The sequence below is a fragment of the Asparagus officinalis genome, chromosome 2 (assembly GCF_001876935.1).
Source record: "Asparagus officinalis chromosome 2, Aspof.V1, whole genome shotgun sequence".
NCBI lineage: Eukaryota > Viridiplantae > Streptophyta > Magnoliopsida > Asparagales > Asparagaceae > Asparagus > Asparagus officinalis.
The window spans coordinates 11,974,620-11,985,376 of record NC_033795.1 but is presented as its reverse complement, the minus strand read 5'-3'; the positions used below and the strand labels follow the sequence as shown (position 1 = coordinate 11,985,376).

The following is a 10,757-nucleotide window of genomic DNA, read 5'->3' as shown; positions in this document are numbered from 1 at the left end:
GCTAAATCCGACCATTTGCCTTGTGGGCCGCTGTCACGTCCCCCCCTTGGGTGCACCCACAGTCTCTAAATACACGTCCCCTCTCCCGGCCGCTGTCCTAGTCCCTTCCTTCCTTTCCCTCAGTGGGTTCCCCTTTCTTCTCTTCTTCTGCTCTCAAAACCCCCCCTCCCTCTCTCTCTCTTCTAGAAATCTCCTCCTCTGCTACGATGCAGGTTTGGTGGTCACGCAACCGGAATCAATCCAAACCAACCCGATTCCTCCCAGCTGCAGCTCCCAGCCCGCGATCCCAACCCCGTAACTGAAATATCCAGACAAAGAAGAGAAGCAACAAGCCTGAAGTTTGTTTTTTTTTGATTGTTTTTTTTTAGAAACTCATCCGAAGTGTTGGCAACTTCATCTTTGCAATGGAATCTTTCCTCGTAGGTTTGTACCGGGGCCCTGGAAGCCTGCAGAATGGGAGGAATCCGGGTTTGGGTTGGGAAATTTAGCGGACTTGCAAGCAGTTGTGGTTTGGCTCCCTCAGTGAACGCCTCGAGTCCACCATACTTGAAAAGTAATAATTCTACGCCATACTGCTGATTCTGTCGAGAGTACTTTAGTGTTGAGCTTCGTGGGTTTCATCGAATGAGGGACCGTAATAGGACATGAATTAGGTCGATCATATATGCTCACTGGTTGTCCGTAGTTGGAGTTAGCTTGGTCAGGACGATCATCAGGATGCGCTCTGTCCTTTATGACTGTCTGTTGTTTAAAAATAATGTAAGTCATAGTGTTGGGAACAAGAGTAAGGGCACCATTTTGCTTACACAACAGCCAGCTCATGATAGAGCTGGTTGATTCAAATGAATACTCGGGACTGGGTTTAACTTGTAGCGATATGCCCACAAATAAGATGTTTCCTGTCCAACCAGAACTAATGCCGCTTGGCTTCTGAATAGCGCGAACACCAAGGCGAGCATTCATCTCTCAATCATGGTCGCGCCTACCCATTGGTTACGGGCTCAAATAAAACTATAACTGCCTGCTCATTGACTCTGTTTTTTCGTTTCATCTAATTACAAAGTAATGGCACTTAATGGGAGTGGCTCGTTGCCTTTTTGATTTGCGTGACCACAAACGGTCAATACCGTCGAAAGAGGACTGGAGAACTTTCCTAGAGAGAGGAGAGGAGGAGCGCGCCGCGGGTTGTTTATGGAAGAGCCAGAGAGAGAAGAGAGAGGAGAGAGAGGGTATTGTGGGGGATTTGAGGCCGAGGGTAGATTGCCCGATGTTCGGTGCAAACGAGAAAGGTTAGGGGTGGGTGAACAAAGTCCAGAAGGCCGGGGAGAAGGGTACCGTGGTGTTTTTATTTATTAGGTTCAGCCGTGGTGGGGTGACAGGGGTGGGATCAATATCCTGTTTTGAGAGATTATGTGCTTTACATACTTTCATCGATTGATCGGCCGTTGAAATACAAAGCTCACCACATACAAAAGATACGGCCCCCTTTTCTTTTTGATGGCTTGAGATATTGGTTGGGCATTCTTCCTGAAGGTTCGAATGAACCGACGAAAATATAAAGCTAATCGCCCTTGCAATCCTACTGGAGCTCCTTGAGATTTCTCAGGAGGTTGAAGATTCATTAATCGCCTTACCTGTTATCTAAGAGCGGTCAGTTTACAGTGCCCTTGTAGGGGACGACAAATCCCAGGGAACTTTACCACTGGACATTCCGAGAAAGATACTTGGTAGGATTCATACTTCAGGAGAATTTGATGGGCTCGCATCAGGTCGAACATATGAGTCTCAAGTTTCGTTTATAGTGATCCATTCTCAGGTAATTCGCGACTTATTCACGATTAGTCATCGAACATCCCCAATTTTCTAGGGCCTTGAAATTTAATATCAAAATCACTGTACAATCCACCCCATCTTTCTGCGTGGTATGAAGAAATGTTTGTCATGCCATTTCGCTGTAATTGAAGCAAATTAAAACCATCAGGTCTATCAAAGTCTGGCACGTTCCAGTGCTACAGATTTTCTTAGGTCTATGATTTTCATTCTGCTGTAAAAAAGCCTAAAGTAATCTTTATCAAAATAATCGTTATGAGATTTTTGCTACTAGGATTCCCTATTTATGGCACTCTCCAAGGTATATGACTAACTTTTTAAAATTTTACATGTAAATAAATGTTGTTGGGCAAATCTCCCTTTGCGTCATTAGGTTTGTAACCAATAATTTATTAATATGCTTTCATGCGATAAAAATTATTAAATAATATATGGGCTCAATGTACGTATATGTGGGAAGGTTAACGACCCGCCGTGTAAGTGAGCAGGAACTAACGAGAAACACTACACTTCAAGTATACCGTGAGCTTAAGGTGTTAGCTATAATCCACCGAGCGTACGGAAATTGGTCCACGAGAAATAAAATTACAATTGGTTCATAACTTTGTAAGAACGTCCGCCCTATTAAAAGATCTCAAACCGGATATCATGCTATTTATCGTTCTATATCTGATGATAAGTATGCTTGTATTAATTTTTGACGTGCCTAATATGTCTTTAGTTAACCCAATTGAATTAAGAAATTTGTTATTGAATAAGTCTTCATGTACATAGAGAAATCAGTTTGCCCATACTTCCAAACCTTCCAGCGCGAAAAATGATTATCATCTGAACTACATTGTTAGATCCTCCTCGACGGAGAGGATCGGCCCGGTCATCTCTATTGTTTCTTCAAGTGTTGTCAATGGAGTGGCTAATGTGTAATGGATATCTAGAATTGACAACCCTTCATTTGGATGGAACGTCCAAAGTATGAAAAATAAAACCCCTCTATTGAGTTAAATATGAGAGGTCGTTAAGAGGTTGGCAGATTGAAGAGATGGAAAGAGGAAAGCAAATGACTTTGAAAGTTGGAAAGAACGAAAGTGTAATACACCAATGATAACGCATGCAATTTAATTGGAAGAGTTAAAAGGATTGAATACTGATGAAAAATTAATGCGTTAATAATGGAATTTGAATAACTATAAATGGAGCCATATGGGCCCTCCATAGTTTTGAAGATAATGAGTGTTGTCTTCCCATACAAAGAATGTGCATCACAAAGATTTAAACTTGTCAGAAAGAGATGAGACTTACTACAAAGTGTGAATTATATTCGAAAACTTAACGACCAATTGGATTGATGTACTCATTTATACTCCTATCAGAAAAAGAATGTTCAATTCAAGCAATTTAAAAGCAATTGCACAGTTATGATACCAAATTGTTTATGGAATGCCACAAAAGAAAATGAAAACACCATAAAGGGGAAAAATATGCCTAATATTGATTTAGCAATACTTAATTTAAATAAGCATTCCTAGCAAAGAATAAGTTATGGTACAAATAATAATGGCAAGGATATTCATATAACAAATTAAATTAACAAATGAACTAATATGTCGCAAAACTAAATAATGGAGACATAATGACATATGGCAAATAGAGCACAAAAATAAATACGCCCAAAAGCCAAAACTCAAATACAATTAAACGATCACGATCCTTCGTTCTACGGTCTCACTCCCACTCTACGAGAATACTGCTATCACAAACCCAATTCGAGCCAGCCGGATACAATTACACAACAATATCATTTTAATGCTCACCGATCGCAAATTTTCACTCAACGGATTCACCCAATGTTAACTACACAGAATCCCCACCCTCAGTGATTGCCATATCTCACGTGTCCCATCCTCAAGTGAATGTTCGGAATTCCGGCGGCGCGCACCAACAAGCAAAAACTGGTCGGAATGGATGGAAATTACCGCCTGCCCATCCTCTTGGAACGAACCCACGGTATTAGGACAGGGGGATTATTATTATTAAGAGAAATATATTTTACAGCCTCAGTGTCAAAATCGATATCGCAAGGATGGAACTAAACACGGTTTGCATCGATTAAACAGGTGATTGTACAGATTGTTTTTTAGTGACATCGTTTTCAGTTGATTTTTTTTTTTTCAATCCAATTTTTTTTGTTTGATTTTTGGGAAAATTGCTTGGAGAAACCAAATAAAGTTGGGCTAGGCATCCACACCCCAAGTCTAAAAACCATAACCAAAAAGCCCTAAAAATGAAAAAGAAGTGCAACCAAACCCCAAAACTCACAGCCCAAGAAAACATTCCCAAATTACCCTTCTTCTTCCTCATTTAAAACCCAATCCCTTTCTCCTCCTAATCTGGCCCAAGGTCTCCCCCCACCGCCTCTCCCTCCCCTACCACCGCCGACGTGCCCAAGGTCCTCCTGATCTGGCCCAAGGTCCTCCTGATCTGGTCTTCTATGGTCCGAGGACCGAGTTGCCGTCGAGGGCAACGCCGGAGTCGTTCACGGTGATCAATTTGCTGGAATTGGATTTCTCAAACAACTCATTGTCGGGTCCGATCCCAGCTGAGCTTGGGAAGCTTACTAACCTCACATCATTGGGCTTGTTCTCCAACAATCTCACAGGCAAAATTCCGCCTGAGATTGGAAACATGACTTCATTGGGCTATCTAGATGTAAACACCAACCAATTAGAAGGGGAGCTGCCCAGCACAATTTCCCAGCTTGAAAACCTTCAAACTCTTCAGGTATTTACCAACAATTTCACAGGGGCTCTGCCTCAAGATCTCGGTAAGCATGGGCTCTTGGTTACTGCAAGCTTTTCGAACAATAGCTTCTCGGGTCCGCTTCCACCTACTCTTTGCAGCGGCTTCAAACTTCAGTACTTGACAGTTAACAGAAATAACTTCTCAGGGCATCCGCCTGACTGCTTGCGCAATTGTGGTGACTTGATACGAGTTCGGTTAGAGGGGAACCAGTTCAAAGGCGATATATCAGAAGTATTTGGCATTCACCCCCAACTCATATACTTGGATGTCACAGGGAATCAATTGACAGGAACACTATCATCAGATTGGGGACAATGTGAAAGCCTTCAATACTTGCACATAGATGGAAACAGCATCACTGGAGATATCCCAGCTTGTTTGGTGAGATGAGCAAGTTACAGGATTTGGGCTTGTCTTCCAACTTCTTGCCAGGCACAATTCCATCTGAGCTTGGGAATTTAGATCAGCTCTACAGGCTGAATTTGAGCAGTAATCTGATATCTGGGACAATTCCTTCACAGATTGGCGGTATCACATTGTTACAGAGTCTCGATTTATCGGGAAACAAGCTGACAGGCAAGATACCTACTGAGCTCGGCAATCTGGATCGGCTTCTTTTGCTTGATTTAGGCCAGAATGACTTGTCAGGCACCATACCTGACCAACTTGGGAACTTGGGTTCTTTGCAAATTGCATTGGATCTCAGTAGAAATTCTTTATCTGGAAAGATTCCTTCTAATTTGGCAAAATTATCATCGTTGGAGAAGCTCAATGTTTCCCATAACGAGCTCTCTGGCCAGATCCCGAAAGAGCTATCACAGTTGTCCAGCCTGGTAACAGTTGATTTCTCTTACAACAACTTAAGTGGCCCCCTACCTTCAGGGCACGCTTTTGAGAGTGCCACCTTGGAGGACTTCGTCGGGAACCAAGGGCTCTGTGGCAATGTTTCAGGTCTGCCGTTGTGTTTTCTAGTTGCTGCATCCAACGTTTCTCACAAGAATCACACCAAGCTCATCCTCGCCATCATTCTTCCCATTGTCGGAGCTCTAATACTAGCATTCACATTCACTGCGACCATTTATGTATGGAAAAGGAGAGAAGAAGATCCTGTCATGCTGGAGAGCATGAACACAGATAGTTTCATGTGACATATGACGGTTTCATGTCACATATGTTGTTTTTATGAGACATTTGTTGTTCATACGGGATATTTTGATGTTGTATGTGATATTTGGATGTTGTATGTGATATTTGAGTGTTGTTTGTGACATTTATTGTTTATATGTGATATTTGGGTATTGTATGTGATATTTGGGTGTTGTATGTGATATTTGGGTATTGTATGTGACATTTGTGTGTTGCTTGTGACATTTGCTGTTTATACGTTAAATTTGGGTGTTGTATGTGATATTTGGCTGTAATTTGTTGTATTTGGGTATTGTATGTGACATTTGTGTGTTGCTTGTGACATTTGCTGTTTATACGTTAAATTTGGGTGTTGTATGTGATATTTGGCTGTAATTTGTTGATAGTGAATGTGCTTATTTGTCACATGGTTGTAATTTGTTTATACGTGACACATGACTATAATTTATTGTATGTGATATTTAGATTTAATAGAGTCATTCCACATCCTCCTTCATCATCATCCCCTTATTCTTCTTTTCCCACCAAGACCTAGGAATAAATAACTCATCCTTCAAATACTCTGACACTCCTCTTCCCCTTCAACTCAAACTCAAATACTCTGACACTCCTCTTCACCTTCAACTCAAACTCAAATACTTTGACACTCCTCTTCACCTTCACCTTCACCTTAAACAACACCCAAATGTCACAAATATCATATACAACACCCAAATGTCACAAATTACAGACAAAAATAAAATACAACGCCCAAATGTCACGTATAAACAGCAAATGTCACAAACAACACCCAAATATCACAAATTACATCTAACAATCACATACAATACCCAAATATCACGTGTAAACAGCAAATATCACAAGCAACATCGAAATATCACAAACTTTAGTCATATATCACATACAACACCCAAATATCACGTATAAACAACAAATATCACAAGTAACACATAAATATCACATACAGCACCCAAAAATCATATACAACACCCAAATGTCATAAATTACAGCCAAATATCACATACAATACTCAAATATCTCGTATAAATAACAAATATCACAAGCAACACATAAATATCACATACAACACCCAAATATCACATAAAACACCCAAATGTCACGTATAAATAACAAATATCACATACAACATCCAAAGTACAAAAAATATTCTGGCGGAGGATGTGAAAAACAAACAATATCATTCATGGGGTTTATTGAGTGAAGAGATGTGGTTGGTAATAAGTTATGGAGGCTCTCTACAACTCAGGCTTCTAAGCTACGATTAGTTGCAAGAAACTGAATGAAGCCATCCACGTTCTTGTCTTGCCGTTCCTTGTCCCGAACAACCTCCATCATCTTCTGAGCTCTCTTCCTGTAACTCTCTCCCTCTTCATCCACCATCACCAACCTAAGGGCCTTGGCCACATCTTCTTTATTGAAACATCCATCTTCTTCGTTCCTCTCAACCTCGACCCCAAATCCTTTCTCCTCCATCAACCTCGCATTCAAACCTTGGTCCAAATCCACGGGCAGCAGAACAAGCGGGTGTCCAGACTGAAGACCTTCGATGATCGAACTCCACCCGCAATGCGTCAAGAATCCTCCGACCGACTCATGAGCCAATATCTTCACTTGTGGCGCCCAACCCTTAACAACTAGCCCAAAGTCCTTGGTCCTATCTTCAAACCCTTCTGGTAGAATCTCACCATCTGGACTCAAGCCGAAAGGCTTTCTGAGCCCCCAAACAAAGGGCAGTTCCGCCGTTTCAAGTCCTAGCGCCAGCTCGTGCAGCGACTCGGTGTTCATAGCCACCTCGGTCCCGAGAGCGACGTAAACCACGGACTTCGACCTCTGCTTGCCGAGCCATTCCATTATTTCAACTTCAGATTCATTCGCATTCTCGTTTCGTTCGTCCACCGATGGCGGCAGCAGGCCGACCGGAACAATCGGCTTCTTGATGATTTCTTCGAGCAGAATCAGCCACTCGGACTCCAATTCCTCGCAGCTCCACAGAGCGATTGCTCTGCATCCTTCAAGCGCCATCTTGAAACGACGCGCGTCGGGAACACCGGAAGGGTTCGGTAACCTCGCCATCTCGAAGAGCCTGCGCACCTCGTGCAATTTATACGCCATATTTGTCGGGAACGGGACCCTTCAAGATGGCCACCGTGAACGACTCCGGCGTTGCCCTCGACGGCAACTCGGTCCTCGGACCATAAAAGACCAGATCAGGAGGACCTTGGGCCAGATCAGGAGGACCTTGGGCACGTCGGCGGTGGTAGGGGAGGGAGAGGCGGTGGGGGGAGACCTTGGGCCAGATTAGGAGGAGAAAGGGATTGGGTTTTAAATGGGGAAGAAGAAGGGTAATTTGAGAATGTTTTCTTGGGCTGTGAGTTTTGGGGTTTGGTTGCACTTCTTTTTTATTTTTAGGGCTTTTTGGTTATGATTTTTAGACTTGGGGTGGGGATGCATAGCCTAACTTTATTTGGTTTCTCCAAGCAATTTTCCCTTGATTTTTTTATTGTCCATGTCGTTTGTACTTTTAATAGCGACTGAGCGTAGAATCTGCTCACAAAAACTCATATTCAGAGGTTCCACAAAAAGGTAAGTTTATGCTATGCTTGCACTGATTTTTATTTTTTATATTACTTTAATATAGTGGTAGTAATTTAAAGGCTAACTAGTACTTAAATGTGCTGAAGTTTCCCCTCGCTTGCGCTTTTATACCCTTATTATCTATATAACTAAAGTTTCTAAAAATTACACTCTAAAATCTTATGTTATGCAAACACGAGAATATCTTTTTTTTTAAAATTCATATGACGCTCATAAGCTAATTTTAGACCATTTATCTATATTACTCATATGACAATTATTTAGAAGAAAATCACACTTTTGGTTCTACTCTTATGTGTATCAAGATTTCAAAATTTTCAACATATGTTCTCAACAATTTATTTTTACATTGGAACTAATTAGTAAGGGCAAAATTGAAAAGATCTCATAACACCCTCGTCCACTATTTTATAACTCTCTCCTCATCCCCACATTTTCTAATAGTAATATACTTTGCGTCACTTTTGGCAATAATTTTCTAAAAATATACTCATGTTAGTATTGATTATTAAGGTATTAAAAATATTTTTTTATACAAAAATTTACTATATAATGTAGGCATTGTGTGCACCAGAGAACTAGGTCTAAAAGAGAAATGTGATGGTTTTAATAGTAAATTCCAGAAATAATAAAGGCTAAAAAATATAAAATTAGCTTATGAGTGATATATACATGGATAATTCGGTTAAATTTTTCTCACGTTCACATAATAGAATATATTAAAATCTAAACTTTAGAAACTTAGGTCATATAAGTGCGGTCGAAATCAAGTGAAGATATATGCGTGCAAACTATGGAAAACAATAGAATATTTTAGTACTAGCTAGCTAGCCTAATTTTAACTTGGTAGCCGAGACAGATTAGATTTTTTTTTTTTTTTTTTTTTTTTTAGCTAGCTAGCCTAATTTTAACTTGGTAGCCGAGACAGATTAGATTTTTTTTTTTTTTTTTTTGGTCCTGGAGAGTTGGGTGGGGCCCGGGAGGTGAAAGTAATGGAAACGTGAAGAGAAAGACCGTTGGCGTTGGAACATCTCATGTCAACTCGTGAATTTTTATTGATTATTTTTCCTTTTTTGTCCCTTTTTAGTTGTTACGGTGATTATACAACGAATGATATCGTCACTTGAGTGCATGCGACCCATAAGTGACCAACGACGATGATGAACAGAGTCTCTCGTACTATGAACCGGTTGTTGTCGTATTGGCATCCTCTCCTATTAAGTAGTGCTCATAATATCTTCTAATAAAAAGATCTTGACCTTTGATTTATTAATTAAAGACCAAGATCTCATTCTCCTCCCCCTCTTACTTTTCTTCATGAGAAGATCATGGCCTTTGATTGATAAATCAAAGGCCGAGATCTCATTAGAAAATCTTAGGAAGCCTCTCATTAGAAGAGGATCCCAATCCGTTGTTGTCAGCTGCAAGCCTAAGTTAGATGTAGCGACGTCTTTCGACCAAAAAACAAACCATCACTGATCTTAATTAATGGTAATATTATGATCATCTATGAGAAAAAGTTAACAGACGACTTGCTTATGGTAATTGCGTAGAGACAATGGTCTTCCTATAATGACTCCAAACTGACTACATGGCAAGTATTTTTAGATCCTAAGTAATGGAAAGATTATTATTTTTATCATAGCTGTTGATGTATTCAATATGACACATAAATGGATGAAGAAATGAATAACAATCTTGAAAGTAATAGACTATTATTATTCAAAATACAGAGATCATTCAGCTCTTAATAAATACATAAGGGGTTTTTAAACGTAACTGTCAATATAAGTTATTTGTGCAATTGCTATTCTGGAAAATATAAATATAAATATAAATAAATACTGATTCGTGAGAATACATAAGAATGGATATTAAAATAATGTTAGCTTGACTTCTGCGTTTCAACGTTAATGAAGTAAGCGCTGTCGTCAACTAATCCTTGATATCTACACTGTATTAGTGATTAGGAGATCATAAAAAATTAAAAAGATTTAAGAGTGTGATCATCAATATATTAATCAACAGAGATAATTGTGTAGTTAGCTTCATTAATTACCTAAAAATACTTGTAATGTGAACTAGTCATAGAGTCCTAAGGAGATGAGTTCGACTCTTGGTGATGGCATGTATTAATTGCAAAATATAAGCAGAGTTTATGCGACAAAGAAAGAAAACTTAGTGGTAAGAATAAAAGAGGAAAGGTGAGATTGGTTGACTCTTGAATTTAGAGTTTTTAATGTGAAAACATAAATTAATAAGTACATATTGTGGTATCTTAAATCCTAGGTGTTGATACATACACGAGTGAATGGGGTTGACTTGGTACATACCTTTATCACTACATAATTCATATTATTAACCCT

General features: G+C 39.9%; 3 protein-coding genes across 3 annotated transcripts; 2 read left to right on the top strand and 1 right to left on the bottom strand.

Annotated features, from left to right (window-relative positions):
• LOC109830831 (MDIS1-interacting receptor like kinase 2-like) lies at positions 1,076 to 5,019 on the top strand. Its single transcript, XM_020398193.1, has 3 exons — positions 1,076 to 1,289; positions 1,674 to 1,816; positions 4,228 to 5,019. Exons 1-3 carry the CDS (start codon positions 1,076 to 1,078, stop codon positions 5,017 to 5,019), a joined length of 1,149 nt encoding a protein of 382 aa, XP_020253782.1.
• LOC109830830 (MDIS1-interacting receptor like kinase 2-like) lies at positions 5,016 to 5,777 on the top strand. Its single transcript, XM_020398192.1, has one exon. It carries the CDS (start codon positions 5,016 to 5,018, stop codon positions 5,775 to 5,777), a length of 762 nt encoding a protein of 253 aa, XP_020253781.1.
• On the bottom strand, positions 6,935 to 7,908 carry LOC109830829 (putative UDP-rhamnose:rhamnosyltransferase 1). The gene has a single exon (XM_020398191.1). It carries the CDS (start codon positions 7,906 to 7,908, stop codon positions 7,039 to 7,041), a length of 870 nt encoding a protein of 289 aa, XP_020253780.1. The 3' UTR covers positions 6,935 to 7,038.